General features: G+C 42.3%; 2 protein-coding genes across 3 annotated transcripts in view; both read left to right on the top strand.

Moving 5' to 3' along the window:
- The window catches only part of ACSF3 (acyl-CoA synthetase family member 3), a 37,510-nt gene that overhangs the window by 18,004 nt on the left and 2,345 nt on the right, over window positions 1-17,161 (top strand). The window contains exons 7-9 of one of the 2 annotated variants that reach the window (XM_075838607.1): window positions 567-693; window positions 15,053-15,187; window positions 16,490-16,601. In XM_075838607.1, the coding sequence (XP_075694722.1) occupies window positions 567-693; window positions 15,053-15,187; window positions 16,490-16,601 (374 nt within the window). Of the gene's footprint in view, window positions 1-566; window positions 694-6,849; window positions 7,696-15,052; window positions 15,188-16,489; window positions 16,602-17,161 lie in introns of those variants that run through there. The other variant, XM_075838608.1, reaches the window with a different exon arrangement.
- CDH15 (cadherin 15) overlaps window positions 16,514-17,161 on the top strand; it is a 67,826-nt gene continuing 67,178 nt past the window's right edge. The window contains exon 1 of the mRNA XM_075838605.1: window positions 16,514-16,601. Within this exon, the coding sequence (XP_075694720.1) occupies window positions 16,593-16,601 (9 nt within the window). The 5' untranslated portion in view covers window positions 16,514-16,592. The remainder of the gene's footprint in view (window positions 16,602-17,161) is intronic.

Raw genomic sequence — 17,161 nt, 5'->3', positions numbered from 1 at the left:
CAACTTGTTGATTTTTTTAATTAATTTTTTCCTCCCTGCAGAAATATTACTAAATCAGAAGCATTTTTTAAGTAATTTTTCTCAGAAGTGCATCATTTATGGGTTACAAAAACTAATGTGCAAAAAAATTGTGCATAGTCATTTTACACAGAACCTTCAATGTAGGCAATAATAATAATAATAATAATAATAATAATAAAATAAAAATAAAATTTTTGTTTTTTTTGCCCTGACATTAAATGGGTTTATCGCGCCAACACAAGCAAGCAGACATACAAGATGCAAGTTTTGTGTTATTGTTTTCTCGCCTTTCCTTTTCGAACCCCCTCCTTCCACCCTCACCCTTCTATTTCTGCCAACTGGAGCCAGCCTGTGCCAAGACTCCCGACTGGCAGATGCCGTACACAGCAGATGTTTTCCTAAAGATGTGGGAGCGTTACCAAAACTGTAGAAATTGTGCAAGGTCAACACCAGCTGCATAAAAGGAGTATTTTTTGGGGGGTGGGTGGGGGGGGGGTTGTACTTGTCTTACGTGGCATCGGTTAATTACAGGTGTTGCTTTTAAGGTCTCCCCAGGTTTTGAGGAAAGAGACGGAGAGCTGCAGGTACGTGGCCCCGCTGTGTTCAGGGAATACTGGAACAAACCACAGGAGACAAGAGAGGCTTTCACTCCAGATGGCTGGTTCAGAACAGGTAGGAGAAGTGCTCGGAGCTATAAGATAGATCATCAGAGAAGACGGGTTACAACATAAACACTAAATATACCAACTTCGTCGTCTATAGATATACATATATACGTAATCCTGTATAGCTGTCATGGCTGGTCATACACACCTGGATACGAAGGTCTAACTCCCTCCTGTGTTCTTCAACAGTATAACAATTGAATGTTAAGGGTCACATCTAAGGTAGTGGTTGGTGCTTGATGTTGGTACTTAATGCAGCCAATCAGCAATGAGCGTTTTTGATTCAAGTTCGTCAGGGAAATATAATGTCTGGTTGCACAGTGAACGTTTACAATGTATGACCTCATTCACACTTTGCAGATTTGATCAGTATTTTGAAGCCAAAACAAGGACTGGATTCTAAACACAGAAAAATATAATGGAAAGATTTCTTTCCTTCTTATACTTCACTCCTGAGTTTGGTTTTAAAATACTGATGCAAAATACTGACCAAATCTGCAATGTGTGAATGAGGCCTAGAGGAGCTCTCTTGTGACGAGCCCTCCACCTGTGTAGGCTGGACAGGATCAACTTCTCAATTTACACAAGAATGTTCACAATCACTGATTATATTGACAATGGTGAAACATGGAAACACAGAAGTATATTAGAAAGTTGCAGAACTTTTCTCTTATACAATGACTAAGGCCTAATGTACACGACCGTGTGTGCCGCCCGAGTCTTATCTTTCCACGAATTGGAGAGTTGGGTCTATTTTCACGGACCCGATTCACCCGCTAAAGTGAATGGGTCAGTGAAAACTATCTGGTGCTACGCAGATGCCATGAAAAACGTCCCGAGGGGCAGTGTGCAACTGGCCATTAAGGGGTTATTTGCTTTGGAACTTTTTTAAAACACAGTAAAATAAACTCAGGGTTCCCCTTCTGCTGGTACCCACAGCAGTCTGATGTAATCTATGGGGAAATCTGACCGAAAGTGTTGGATTCCCCTGAAGCATTACACAGTTCCCATTGAAATCTTTGGCCTTTAGTGTAATGTACAGACGTTTAGTGTAATGTACAGACGTTGCTCTTTGTTGCTGCTTTCTGCACTGGCATTTAAATGAGTATACTGAAGACGGGACCCTCCTCTATTAACCCTAAATTTCCTAATCGAGTATTTCTAACCAGACAGCCCCTATAAACTTTAATTAAATGAAACGGAAAAAAACTTTAAGGACAAACATTAAACTTTTGTAGTGTGACGAAGAATTATAATTCATCCTCCGCAATGATCCATTCTCTCCATATATATATATATATATATATATATATATAAAATTTGTAATACATCATATAAAGTGTAATTATTGTCTGACTGGGACGGTGGTAAAGTATAATATTCATCTGTTTGTTCCATATGAAGTTTGTTCATTTCATTTATTATTCTGTAGCATTATGTCTCTATTGCAAAGTGGCAATGTGACCTATATATAGGCATGTTTAGATAAACTAGAAGTTTTTGTTTTCATTTATGCCACTAGTTTTGTAATATTGACTGCAAGAGAGAGTTTTTTGATTTATCAGATTTAGAAAACTAAGGCCAGGTTCACACACACACACACACACACTGCTTTGATGCAGTTTTTGGTGCACTTAACTTTCTTTTGGATCTACTTCTGGCTTTGGCTCAAGAAAAAGAAGGAAAGGTATAAAGAAAAGACTGATGCATCTCATTTCTTTTGTGTCCACTCCTGTGTTTGGCTCGAAAAACTGCACCCAAAACTGTGCGTGTGATCCTGGCATTAAAGGAGTATTATGGTTTCAGCGAATAAAGGTTATTTATTATACAATGAAAAGCTATCCATTTTTTTCTCCATACTTGTTGTATCACGTCCTCATAGTTTTTAACATCTCTGCTTGCAGACATGCAATGGGAACCTTAATTGTTTACTTTCAGGGGAAATACATCTGTCCTGGTCTTGTGAAGGACACACAAGTGTCTTGTTTCTTACAAAACACAGCTCTGATAACTGTACTGTATCCATCAGGGCAGGTTTTCATCTACTGGATAAAATCAGTGAAGGTTCCTACTGAATAACAGCAAGCAGAGATCTTGAGAAAAAAACAAACTGGAAATTTGCATAACTTTTTATCACAGAAAGAATAACCTTTTATTTGCGAAAGCCATAATATCCCTTTAATTTTATATTTAACGTTCTACCCAACTGTCTAACAGATTTTAGATACCAAAATAACATATTACTGGATCTATCTGTGCCCTTTACATTTTATTGACTGCATTATGTCTATTTGCCTCCACCTGCGTTCTGCGTGTTCGCTCGCTTTAAACACCCGCTGTTTAGATCCAGTACATCATATGTTGTGGATTCCCGTACAGTGCTGGTCGGCCGGGGTCCCCAGAGCTCCTGCCCCCTGTGTCCCTCTATGAGCAGATTCCAGCACTGTATCAATCTTGTTTAATAGAGTGAACGGGTTATTGGCGGGTGTCAGGTCTCTGGGAGCGGGTGTGAGATGGATGGCTCGTCTCCCCCCGCTGGCCTCGCTGATGTACAATGAAATATTTATGATTTATTCCGGCTAATAAACTGAGATGAAGAGTGTGATGTATGCAAGCAGATGGAGGACTATTGATGCGGCTCCTTATGTGTGTGTGAGAGGAGAGGAGAGGGGGGGGGGTTCTGGGGGATACCACACATACATGAGATATAGTCAAACGCAATCCTCATCCCCACTGAGAAGACACAGAGGGCGAGAACCCCCTTAGTGTTCTCCCAAATTTAAAAAAAAAAAAAATGTCTTTGGCCAATCAGCGAAGTGCAAAAAAAACAAAATGAGAAAAACAGATATATTCTTACACAATGCATCAGTAAAGTACACCTGGGTATAGGGTAAATAATTAATCATTTTGAAAAATGCTGGATCATTATCGTTGTCATAATTGATGGCAATAATTCTTACAATTTTGGAAGAGCGCCAACTACTTTGTTTTTTTTTTATATTCAGTGAATTTAGTGCTTTCATATTAATGCATGAGGATTTCAACTTCGGAATGTCTTCTGTTTACACACACGACTAAGAAATGCAGATTGAGAATGCCCTTATAGAGTGGCTGTCTGTCCTGGTTCATAGACTGTGGGTTCTGTGCGGTGGATTCCCCCCTATGTTGTCCATATATCCTATTAAGTCATGGACTGGGGTTGGCTTTATAAAGGAGTTGTAGGGTTAGGACAACCACTTTTGTTGGAAAGGTTCTCTAAATAGTGTCTCACCGGAAACACCGCTGCTGGAACCCCCCCCCCCCCCATCAACGATCAGCTGTTAAAGGAGGGGGAAGTGAGACCCCTCTGCAGGAGACATGAGGCTTTACACACCACCCACTGAAATCAAAGGGATGTCTGTGTAATGCATTGATGCTCCAGGTCATCCAGTGTAAGTAAGAAAAAAAAAAAAAATATATATAGACATCAGTTTGATGTCGTAACGCGTAGCCCATTATAATAAATCATTTAAAATTACTACCGTTCTCCTCATTTTAGTTTAGCAGCGCCGTTTTGTTGGTCCATATTTTCTATATATATTTTTTTTCTTCCTGATTTCTGGCGGTAACATCATTGATTACCGGATCGGACCCTGGCATCAGCTTAAGTTTGGCTTTTAACAAAACCCTCGCACACATCAGAGTTGTGTCTGACTAAGCACAACTCTTATAGGTGAGCATACATTTCAGCTACCTTCTTATACTGTTTATCAGTTTTACCTTCGCTAAGTGGCGCCGTGCATTCTCTCCTTTTTCCTATAATATAGATTATCTCCAGTGTAAGGGACGCACTTTGACTGATGGTGGAGATTCCTAAATGGGCCTCCAATTATTTTAGAAACCTTTTAATAGTGCATTTAGAAGGCGTTCTCTAACCAGACAATATTTTTATCCTCGGGTTGACACAGATATTTCCCTCCAAATGGAATGTCAGGATATTTTATTAAGGCTCGGGCTGGAGACATGGACCTTTTGGACTCCACCTCCATTTGTTTTAATATGCATCATAGATTTGTGTGCAGTAAGGCAAAAGACCAATATCTAGACTTAATCCTGGCATGTGGTGGTGGAGGGGGGAACAGTAGCACCAAGTCACGACAGAGCAAGGTTTGACCTCAAATTTTTGAGCTCTGGGGGATAAAAGTGGAGGAAGCCGCCTAGGCAGATGCCGGAGCAAAGACGGGTCTCTCTAAGGTTTAGCGGAGGGCATGCCACTTGTCCCTGACTCTTCCGTCCCTTCTGGCTAGGAATAGATCGGAGAGCCCGTCTTCTTTTGGAGAGGGTTTATGATAGACCGCATACATGGGCATGTTCCTATGTGGCGTTTTTACACTTTTTTTTTTGTGACATTTGGCTGGGAAAACAAAGTCTTTAAAATAAATCAAGTGTCTCGCTGAGAAAAATTCTTAAAGTGCATCTCCAGTTTTGAACTCCTTCCTGATCTGATATTTGGCATGGAGCAATGCTACTGCTTACTGGGTAGTACAGTTGCCATGGCAACTATATGGCCCCCCTGGACTGTATCGAGAGTGTCTATGCATTAAGCCATTCACTCCTCAAAAGCCAACTTCTTCAGGCCACATGCACGCGATGTGTACGATGTGCGGTTTTGCCGTGGCAAGTCCACAGAATCATACAATACCAGCAAAGTAAATGATATTTCAAGTATTTGGGTAATTTTTCCACACCTAAATTAACTTTCGGTGCATGTTTTAAATTCCACAATTTAACTTGAATTTTCATCTCTGAATTGTATCTGACAAGTTTCTAAAACATGCACCTATATCCGAGGTATAAAATCCACACCAGTTTCCCTATGAAAATCTAAAATCCACATCTAAAAACGCATAAAAAATTGCAATATTAAATGCAGATTTTACCTACGTTTATCTGCGGATTTTCCGCAACAAATTCTGCAACGTGCCTGTATTCTCAGATGTTTAATCTGTTTCCAAAGTGAAAGGGTGTGATCAAGATGCTGCAATATTTAGTGGCAAAAAAAGTTTTCACCCCCTGGGACTTTTCATGTAGATGAAAATAAATTGCTATATTCACTTCAGTTATGAGACAAATGTATAGAGTGCATAACTATTCACGCCCTTCATTCAATATTTCACAGAGGTACTTTGGCAATTGCAGTCTTGTGTCTGTGTGGATAGGTTTCTATCAGCCGTGCACTTGGGAAAATGTCACTTTTTTCCCATTCTAACTTTTCTGTAGTTAATTTTCCTCAAAGCCACTAAATCCACTGTAATTCACATTGTTATACAAGATGAAAAAGCCCAAAGTGGATGAATACGTCTTGTAATAGACTTCGTATGCATCTTCCTGTAATACAAGTATTGGTGTATTAATTACAGGCTAGATCAGGCGTACAGGACGCACTCCAGTTTAAGATTGCCAAATTTAAGTATTCAGCGACGTTTTCTTAAACTGTCACCAACAACCGTGCTCATACTTGTCATATAAATGTTACTACTGCGAAATGATCCCCCAGAGCGATGAATTCCCATTTATTTGCTTGTAAACAACATAAAGAAAGAAATGTTTGTTGAAACGTGGCTGTTTAAGGGGGAGTTCACACTGAGTTTTTTTTATGCGGAAACCACGTCGGAAAACGTGCCAAAAAACGGCAGAAAATTCCTCCCTTTGATTTCAATGGGAGGCGGAGGCATTTTTTTCCCGCGAGCGGAAAAACCGGCTCGCGGGATAAAGAAGGGACATGCCATATCTTCGGGCGTTTACGCCTCTGACCTCCCATTGAAATCAATGGGAGGCAGAGAAAGCGTATTTTGCTGCGTTTTTTGCCCGCAGCGCTCAATGGCCGCGGGCGAAAAACGCTGCGAAAATAGGCGTGCAGGGAGAGCAAAATCTGCCTCAAAATTCCAAATGGAATTTTGAGGCAGATTTTCCTCCTGCAAAAAACTCTGTGTGAACCCAGCCTAAAGGTCCTGTGTGTCTGTGGTCTCTGTCATTTCATAGGTTAATGCCATGTTAAAAAGTATCTGGGTTAACGTTCCATAGAACTCACTGTTTTCACACCTTCTTCTTGTATCGCTAGTCTCCCTAATTCTCCATGGTTTTATACTCAATCTACAGTAATGGCGGTTTTTATTTTTTCCAGACCCATCCCAGTGGCTGAATCTCCATTCCTCCGTTACACGGACTACTCCGGGAAATAGATGATGTGAAAGTCTCTTAAATCATTCTGAGCCCCCTCCCTCCATGCTACCCTGGGGAGCACTGCTGTGTTTACTACCTCAGAGACATCGTGCTCGAGGCTGGGGATAGATTATCTCAATGCCTTTTACTGGCTGGGATGGATAGTTGTGTACATTACAGGCCAGACTGGGAGTAATAGCTGTAAACAGGAAAGCCGGAGACTAATGTCTGAACAGGGGTGACCCTGTCATCTAGCCCTGGTACTACCTCTCAATTCCCTATACTAGCGTCCCGACGCCTTTACCCTTCATTAGTCAGGGTTCACCAGAGGATAAAACCGGGATCAAAGGCATACAATACAAGATCAAAAAGCATTCGGCAAATGCGTCTGGATGCTGGTATAGGCAATTGTGAGGGAGTACCAGGGCTAGAGGACAGGGTCACCCCTTTCGGGGCGTGTACTGTGTAATTCTAGGATACACAAAGATAGGTAAGGGTTGGACTTGTCAGTTCTCCTGTCATAACACGTATTTGCCCGTCTTTCTACCATTAAGTATCCTTGATGCTCCGCTCAGTGTTTATTTTCATCACCATACCTTTTGGTTGTGTGGATCTATGTATTTTTGGATTTATTGTTTGTGTCTACACCGCATTCCAAATTATTATGCAAATGTTATTTTTCGCTGATTTTCCTAAATAGTCGATGCAAATGACAGTCAGTATAATCTTCAAGCAATGAACCGTTGGAGTATGATGCAAATTTTATTGAACAAATCTCCTAATGATAACAGATTTTTTTTTAGAAGTAAAAAACTCAAAATGCACTGTTTCAAATTATTATGCACAACAGAGATCAAAACATTTTAAAGGTTGTAAAGAGAACTAAAATGGTAATTTGTTGAATTTGCAGCATCAGGTGGTCATATTTACAGAAATCAAAAGCTCTTTCAATCCAAAAAAACGTAACAGGCCAAGTTACATGTTAACATAGGACCCCTTCTCTGCTATCACCTTCACAATTCTTGCATCCATTGAATTTGTGAGTATTTGGACAGTTTCTGCTTGAATATCTTTGCAGGATGTCAGAATAGCCTCCCAGAGCTTCTGTTTTGATGTGAACTGCCTCCCACCCTCTTAGATATTTTGCTTGATGATGCTCCAAAGGTTCTCAATAGGGTTGAGGTCAGGGGAACATGGGGGCCACACCATGAGTTTCTCTCCTTTTTATGCCCATAGCAGCCAATGACACAGAGGTATTCTTTGCAGCATGCGATGGTGCATTGTCATGCATGAAGATAATTTTGCTACGGAAGGCACGGTTCTTCTTTTTGTACCATGGAAGAAAGTGGTCAGTCATAAACTCTACGTACTTTGCAGAGGTAATTTTCACACCGTCAGGGACCCTAAAGGGGCCTACCAGCTCTCTCCCCATGATTCCAGCCCAAAACACGACTCCGCCACCTCCTTGCTGACGTCGCAGCCTTGTTGGGACATGGTGGCCATTCACCAACCATCCACTACTACATCCATCTGGACCATCCAGGGTTGCACGGCACTCATCAGTAAACAACACGGTTTGAAAATTAGTCTTCATGTATTTCTGAGCCCACTGCAACCGTTTCTGCTTGTGAGCATTGTTTAGGGGTGGCCGAATAATAGCTTTATGCACACTTGCAAACCCCTGGAGGATCCTACACCTTGAGGTTCGCAGGACTCCAGAGGCACCAGCGGCTTCAAATACCTGTTTGCTGCTTTGCAATGGCATTTTAGCAGCTGCTCTCCTAATCCTATTAATTTGTCTGGCAGAAACCTTCCTCATTATGCCTTTATCTGAATGAACCCGTCTGTGCTCTGAATCAGCCACAAATCTTTTCACAGTACAGTACGATGATCACGCTTAAGTTTTCTTGAAATATCCAATGTTTTCATACCTTGGTCTATTTCACGCTTTTCGGCAGCAGAGAGATTATTTTTCTTTCCCACATTGCTTGAAACCTGTGGCCTGCTTAATAATGTGGAACGTCCTTCTTAAGTAGCTTTGGATAATCATAATCCGTTATAAACTGGGTAGTCATTGGTAAACAGCTGTAAATGGAGTGACCAGGGAATATCCGGGGAATGGGGGTACCCATGGAAAAATCACTCTAAACAAGGTGCTTAAAGGACTATATCCTTGCACAAGCTAGCCAGGGCAGATAACAATAAATAGGGTACTCGAGTATCGAATATAACCAGTGCATCCATTTGGGGATGAATTTGGTGGTGGCTGCTTTGACTGTTGGAGAATATCTGTGATTGGCAACCATGAGTTTAACCCTGTGGTCAGTTAGTCTTGACTCTTGATGTAGTTAATTGGGTCTGGGAGCTTTGTATGGACCAGCGTGTATATTAGGATTTATGAAACTTGTTAACATTGTATGTTTAGCTTTAAGGAGTTGTTTAGGAGTAGAACATCAATCTCTAAAAACCCTATCAAGCAGCTTGAGAAAGGCTCCGGTTGTGTGAGCCGAAACGTCACACTTTTGGGGTCAATAAAGCACCCACTCTTTTCACCCTAAGCCCTTGTGGGTACTGCCTATTCACTGTTTTTACATATGTGTGTGTGTGTGTGTGTATGTGTGTGTATATGTATATATATATATATATATATATATATATATATATATATATATATATATATATATATAAATTAATTAGTGTGTGGGTATGTATATACCATAGGACACACCAAAAGGCTAAGGGTATGTTCACACGCTTACTAAACAAAGAGAAAACGGCTCCTGATTTTCAGCCATTTTTTAATCAAACTCGTTTTTGGAGCTGTTTTTCTATAGAGTCAATGAAAAACGGCTCGAAAAACGTTCCTAGAAGTGACATGCACTTCTTTTTGGCGGGCGTCTTTTTACGTGCCGTTTTTGGAGAACGGCCGTGTAAAAAATGCCCCATTGGAACAGAACGCCGTATTGCCCATTGAAATGGGCAGATATTTGTAGGTGTTCTGCTTCTGATTTTTCAGCTGTTTTTCGGGACATAAACGGCTGAAAACACTGCGTGTGAACATACCCTTGGAATTATGAAAGTGAAGTGAAGGACTTTTCAGTTGACAGGTTCACACGGCATGTATTTGACACGTTTTTTTTTGCGCTTTTTACGTGCCAAAAACCACATCAAAAAACGCTTGATTACCCTTTTTATTTAGATAATTGGTAAAGTGCGCTACTAGTAGATACGTGTTTTTTCAAAAACGAGTTGTGTAAATAAAGAAATGTTGAGTAAATTCCTTTGCACGTAAAACTAGCCAAATGTTCCCATAGTCAATGGGAGTCCTAATTATGCGTCAAAATGCGGAGAGCGGCATATGAAATAAAACATGACAGCCCATCGTGACACTGTCCCTTTTAAGGGTGACAACTATTTTGGCAAGCGTCTGACGCTCAACAGGGCAATGCATTTCTATTTTAAAAGGATGCCTCGCCTTGTGAACCTGCACTGGTGAAAGGCCTTCAAGGAGGATATCCCAGGGATAGAACCCGTTCCTCACTTCTAATTTATTAGCAGAGAACTTTACCAGTGCACTACTTCTGGTGTTGAGAGCTGGCTGCAAATTCTTCAAAAAATGACATGTTCTTATTCCTGCTGGAAGTGACGATTACATTTGGTCTTATGAGAACAATAAGAAAGCCCAGAGATCAACCTGAGCTGGTGGTCTGGTGCTTAAGCTGCACCCTAAACAGTGAGTGTCTTCTGTGCAGACCCTGGTTCAAATCCTGATGTGTGGCCTTGTTTAAAAGGGGACTCTGCTGGGTGGTTTTTTATAGTGGTGTGGAGGCAGCGCAGTGAGATTGTTGCTGTATAAGACCGTTATTTATGCGAAGAAAGTTACTTATGCAGCTGTCTCTTTTGAGGCAGCTGCATTTACTGTACATAGTAGATTATTGCAGATTTCAGCAATATACTCATCATTCAAACCAGTATAATAATCCATCAGTCCATAGATGGCACTTTGGGAAAGGGGGAGCAGCCCAAGTTCATCAGGAGGACAACATGGGGATTAGAACCCACATTGTACAGAAGTGATTCCAGCACTCCAACTCGGATCATGCAAGCTGTGAGTTAGTTGTACGGCAGCTTAACAAGGAAACATTTTTCACCTCTTTGAAAAAAGGGTAATCGGACATTCAACAAGAAAAACTTTAGATCACATTGGGGAGGGCAGCAGCATGACAGTGTGGTAGCTTGGGGCTTAAGTGCCTAAGCCTGGTTTGCTATGGAGTTAGCCCATGTCCCTAGCTTCAAAGCATCCTTCATGCTGCTTGTGTGGTAGATGGTGGCCTCCTCACTTATACGAGTTTGTTGCTTGTGCTTGAAGGTGAAAACATTTTTCCAACAATTTTGGTAAGCGGCTATCGCTCAACAGGGCAATGCGTTTCTCCTTTGAAAGGATGCCTCGCCTTGTCAACCTAAACTGGTGAAAGACTTTCAAAGCTGAGACACAAGGAGGAGATCCTGGGGATAGAACCAACATGTCCCTGACACTTCTAGTTTATCAGCAGAGAACATTACCAGTGCGCTACCTCTGCTGTCGAGAGCCAGCCACAAACTCTTCCAAAGATGAAATGTTCTTATTCCTGCTGGAAGTGAAGATTACATTTGGTCTTATGTGAACAATAAGAAAGTCCGGAGAACAACCTGAGCTGGTGGTCTGGTGCTTAAGCTGCACACTAAACGGTGAGTGTCTTCTGTGCAGCCCCCTAGTTCAAATCCTGATGTGTGTCCTTGTCTAAAAGGGAGCTCTGCTGGGTGGTGTTTAGGCTGGGTTCACACGACCATGTTACGTCCGTAATGTACGGAACGTATTTCGGCCGGAAGACCCGGACCGAACACACTGCAGGGGGCCGGGCTCCTAGCATCATAGTGATGTATGACGCTAGGAGTCCCTGCCTTGCTGCAGGACAACTGTCCCGTACTGTAATCATGATTACAGTATGGGACAGTAGTTCCACGCAGAGGCAGGGACTCTTAGCGTCGTACATCACTATGATGCTAGGAGCCTGGCCCCCTGCAGTGTGTTCAGTCCGGGTCTTCCGGCCGAAATACGTTCTGTACATTATGGACGTAACATGGTCGTGTGAACCCAGCCTTATAGTGGTGTGGAGGCAGCACAGTGAGATTGTTGCTCCATAAGAAAGCTACTTATATGAAGGTTAGTTACGCAGCTGTCTCTTTTGAGACAGCTGTATTTATATAGTAGATTATTACAGATTTTAGCAATATACTCATCACTCAAACAGGTATCATAATCCACCCCTCCATAGGTGCCACTTTGGGAAAGAGGGAGCAGCCCAAGGTCACCAGGAGGACAACATGGGGATTGGAACCCACATTGTACATAAGTGATTCCTGCGCTCAACTCGGATCACACAAGCTGTGAGCTAGCTGCACGGCAGCCTTACAAGGACACATTTTTCACCTCTTAAAAAAGGGGTACGTGGACCTTCAACAAGAATAACTTTAGATCACATTGGGGAGGGCAGTATAACAGCTTGGGGTTTAAGTGCCTAGGCCTGGTTTGCTATGGAGCTAGCACACATCCCTAGGTTCAAAGCATCCTGCTTGTGTGGTAGATGGCGGTCTCCTCACAAATACAAGTTTGTTGCTTGTGCTTGGTGACGTTTTTCCAACAATTTTGGCAAGCGGCTGACACTCAACAGGGCAATGCATTTCTCCTTTAAAAGGATGCCTCTCCTTGTGAAACCAAACTGGTGAAAGACTTTCAAAACTGAGACACAAGGAGGAGATCCTGGGGATAGAACCAACACGTCCCTGACACTTCGTTTATTAGCAGAGAACATTACCAGTGCACTACCTCTGCTGCTGAGAGCCGGTAACAAACTCTTCTAAAGATGACATGTTCTTATTCCTGCTGGAAGTGATGATTACATTTGGTCTTATAGGGACAATAAGAAAGCTGAGAAGCCAGTGTGAGCTGGTGGTGTGGTGATTAAGTGGTGTCTGAATGAGTGTCTTCTGTGCAGTGCTTGGTTCAAATCCTGATGTGTGGATTGTCCAAGATGGTACTTTGATGGGTGGTGGTCATAGTGGTGTGGAGGCAGTGCAGTGAGATTGTTGCTGCATAAGAAAGTTAATTATGTAAAAGAAAGTTACTTATGCAGCTGTCTCTTTTGAGACCGCTGTATTTATATAGTAGATTATTACAGATTTCAGCAATATACTCATCACTCAAACTGGTATCATAATCCATCCCTCCATATGTGGCACTTTGGGAAAGGGAGAGCAGCCCAAGGTTACCAGGAGGACAATGTGGGGGTTAGAACCCTCATTGTACAGAAGTGACTCCTGCACTCAACTCAGATCACGCAAGCTGTGAGCTAGCTGCACGGCAGCTTTTCAAGGACACATTTTTCACCTCTTTTAAAAACGGGTAATCGGACCTTCAACAAGAAAAACCTTGGCTGACATTGGTACACGACAGCACAGTGGTTTGGGGGTTAACTGCTTTTAAAGCTGGAGATCCTGGAGATCGAACTCACATGGTCCTCACGCCTCAAATTTATTAGCAGAGATCTTTACCAGTGCGCTACCTCTGTTTTCAACTGTTGGCAACAAATTCTTCCAAAGACGACATGTTGTTATTCCCGCTGGAAGTGATGTTTACATTTGGTCTTATGGGGACAATAAGAAAGCTCAGCAATCAGCCTGAGCTGGTGGTCTGGTGCTTAAGCAGTGTCTTCTGTGTGGACCCTGGTTTAAATCCTGAAGTGTGGCCTTGTCTGAGAGGATACCTTGCTGGGTGGAGGCGGTGTAGTGAGGAGGTTGCTGCATAAGTAAGTTACTTATGCGGCTGAACCAGTTCTCTTTTACAGAACATTATTGCAGATTTCAGCAATAAACTTATCACTCAATCAAGTTTCACGTTCCGTCACCCCGTAGGTGTTGCTCAATGGGGAGCTAGCTGCTCCACCGGAATGCATTTTCACCTCATAAAAAAGTGCGGTAATCTGACATTCAACAGAAATCACTTTGAATCGAATCAACCGCCATGCGTTGTGTGCTGTGACTGGGGAGCTTAGGACCAGGGCTGGTTTTAAACAGTGTGTTGGCTGCTGGGGCCTGTGCGCCAGGGCTGCTTTTTTGTCTTAGTCCGGCTCTGGTGGCGCTGCAGGGATTTGAACACTTTCTCCTGGGTTCCCCTACAAATTACAGATGATCTCTGGGGGTCCCACTTGCTGGACAACTTGTGATCAGGGGACTGTTTGGTCATTGTAGCAATGTTGTATGCAGTGGTACGTGTGCAAGGATTACAGAATGACAATGCTACAGTAACTGCTTACAGTACACGGACAATGGTAGCTGTTCAGGTTGCACTGTCTGTCATAGGTACAGAAAATTATGCCTACAATGGTAGCTTTGCCTGGGAATGTCTTAAATTGGTACAATAACTGCCCATGGGACAGTGGTGGCTATGGAACACCTGTAGCTGGACGTCTGGCTCGTAACCCATTGTCGTAGAAACTCCTGATGGTTTGTCTCGACACTAGTTGCCGCCCTAGGCTTGGGATGTGACGTTTCATTTGCAGTACAGAATAGATCACTATGCGCCATTCTTCCAATCAGCCGATCTGTTCATGCAGAGGTTTGCCTCTGTGCACCTCTTGCTGCCATTCCCGTTCGTCGTCGTTCTCCCAACCTCCGGGACACGCAACGTTGAACAGTGCTGACATCTCGGCCTAGGCACGTAGCGATCTGCCGGAGTGATAAACCAAGGTCTCTCAGCTCAAGGATTCTGTCCCTCTTAGTTTGCGATAACTGGCACATCGATGAACAGGAGGCATCGCACAATCATCCCACACTAGTTGATCCAATTTTTGAGGTTTCATGTGGCTAAAACAACTTTTCTTTCAATCTGGGTTTTATGCCTCCCACATGCCACAGATTGGCGCTAGGTTTTTGAAAATTTGATCATTTGCAGATCTTAGCGACACCTGCTACTTCTTGGATTTGCATAACCTTACAGCTTGTCCTTCTTGGTGTTGCAATTTCAATATTGAGTAGTGTATGTGTGTATGTATGTATGTGTGTGTGTATATATATATATATATATATATATATGTATATAATTTATTTGTTTGTGTTTATCTTCTCAGGTGATACTGCAGTCTATAAGGATAACTCTTACTGGATTCTTGGACGAACCTCTGTGGACATCATAAAGAGTGGAGGGTATAAAATCAGCGCTTTAGAAGTAGAGCGCCACCTTTTGGCTCATCCTAGCATTGCAGGTATGTAAAGTATCTCTAGATATTAAGTATAAACACTGAAGTTAATGAGGCAATCTCAAGATGCAAAATGTATGGGGATAAGCGTTTGTATACCAAACTCATGAACATCAATCAATCATTGTAAGGATCGTAGGGTGTCTCGTGCCATCACTGGGTGGGGGTCCGATTGCAATCACTGACTATGGTGGCAAAACCCATTTAAAGATGCTCTGTCACCAGATTTTGCCACCCCTATCTGCTATTGCAGCAGATAGGCGCTGCAATGTAGATTACAGGAACGTTTTTATTTTTAAAAAACGAGCATTTTTGGCCAAGTTATGACCATTTTCGTATTTATGCAAATGAGGCTTGCAAAAGTACAACTGGGCGTGTTGAAAAGTAAAAGTACATCTGGGCGTGTATTATGTGCGTACATCGGGGCGTGTTTACTACTTTTACTAGCTGGGCGTTCTGATGAGAAGTATCATCCACTTCTCTTCAGAACGCCCAGCTTCTGGCAGATCACGCTGTGACGTCACTCACAGGTCCTGCATCGTCTCGGCACCAGAGGCTACAGTTGATTCTTCAGCAGCATCAGCGTTTGCAGGTAAGTAGCTACATCGACTTACCTGCAAATGCCGATGCTGCTGCAGAATCATCTGTAGCCTCTGGTGCCGACACGATGCAGGACCTGTGAGTGACGACACAGCGTGATCTCTGGAGAACACGGCTGTGTCTGCACTGCCAGAAGCTGGGCGTTCTGAAGAGAAGTGGATGATACTTCTATACACAACGCCCAGCTAGTAAAAGTAGTAAACACGCCCCGATGTACGCACATAATACACGCCCACTTGTACTTTTACTTTTCAACACGCCCAGTTGTACTTTTGCAAGCCTCATTTGCATAAATACAAAAATGGTCATAACTTGGCCAAAAATGCTCGTTTTTTTAAAATAAAAACGTTACTGTGATCTGCTGCAATAGCAGATAGGGGTTGCAAAATCTGGTGACAGAGCCTCTTTAAGTTCAATTAAAGTCTATATACACCTTTTGAACCAAAAAGTTTTTTGTTTTTTTTAAATAAATCAATGTTTTAATTGATTTACAACAACTTTTTAAATTGATTTATATTAAATTATTTTCTTTTACTTTTTAAGATACAGCTCATATGTAGCTATGAAGCTGTATTGTTCTGTCAAAGCCGATGCCATCACGTCAGCTGAACTGACGGCTCGGCTGAAAGCTGATCCACGTAGGATTGAGCTAATAATGATCACATCTGAGGTGTAAATATCCTTTAAGTTTCCTTGTTCTGTCCCTAGATGTGGCCGTGATCGGAGCGCCAGATGCAACATGGGGACAGCGTGTATCAGCCATTGTGAAACTGCGTGACGGGCATACACTTACCTTGAAAAAACTGAAGGAATGGGGAAGGTGAGTAGATGTGATATCTCTAAAGGTTTTGTGTTTCTAATGCCAATCCCAAATAACTATTCATCTATATCAGTATTATGGTTGTACTTTGTAAATCCTCAGCAATGGCCAGCAGAAAGCAGTGTTGTATTTTAAGATCATTTCTGGGATTATATGACTGTTAATGTATTTAAGACTCCTGATACAAAGCACATGCCTGTAACCCAGTAAATCGTAGCCAGTGACTGAAAGGCGGCATGTTCAGTATTAATAGCAATGTCTGCTGATTGTGGATGTACGCTGGTAAGTGTTGCTCTAAGGGGAAGAACACAATGAAGCAAGAGAGTCATCAAACTTTTATCTGGCTGTTTTATTGGATAACCACAAGTGCATTGTGATGTTTGTAAAAGCTGCACATTTTTTCCTTGTAGTTGTGGCGCTCCTTGCAGTACTCACAGATGGGGAGGGGGTAAAAGGGGGGAAATCTGCGGACATTGCTTTGCAGCAACCATTTCACTTTCTGTTTTCTTACAATATTCCTCAGTGTAGTTCAAACCCTCTTGTTTCTCCTGTCATATTTT

This window comes from Rhinoderma darwinii, chromosome 9, assembly GCF_050947455.1.
Source record: "Rhinoderma darwinii isolate aRhiDar2 chromosome 9, aRhiDar2.hap1, whole genome shotgun sequence".
NCBI lineage: Eukaryota > Metazoa > Chordata > Amphibia > Anura > Rhinodermatidae > Rhinoderma > Rhinoderma darwinii.
Note: the sequence above shows the minus strand (reverse complement) of the source record. Positions and strands in the feature narration are given on the sequence as shown.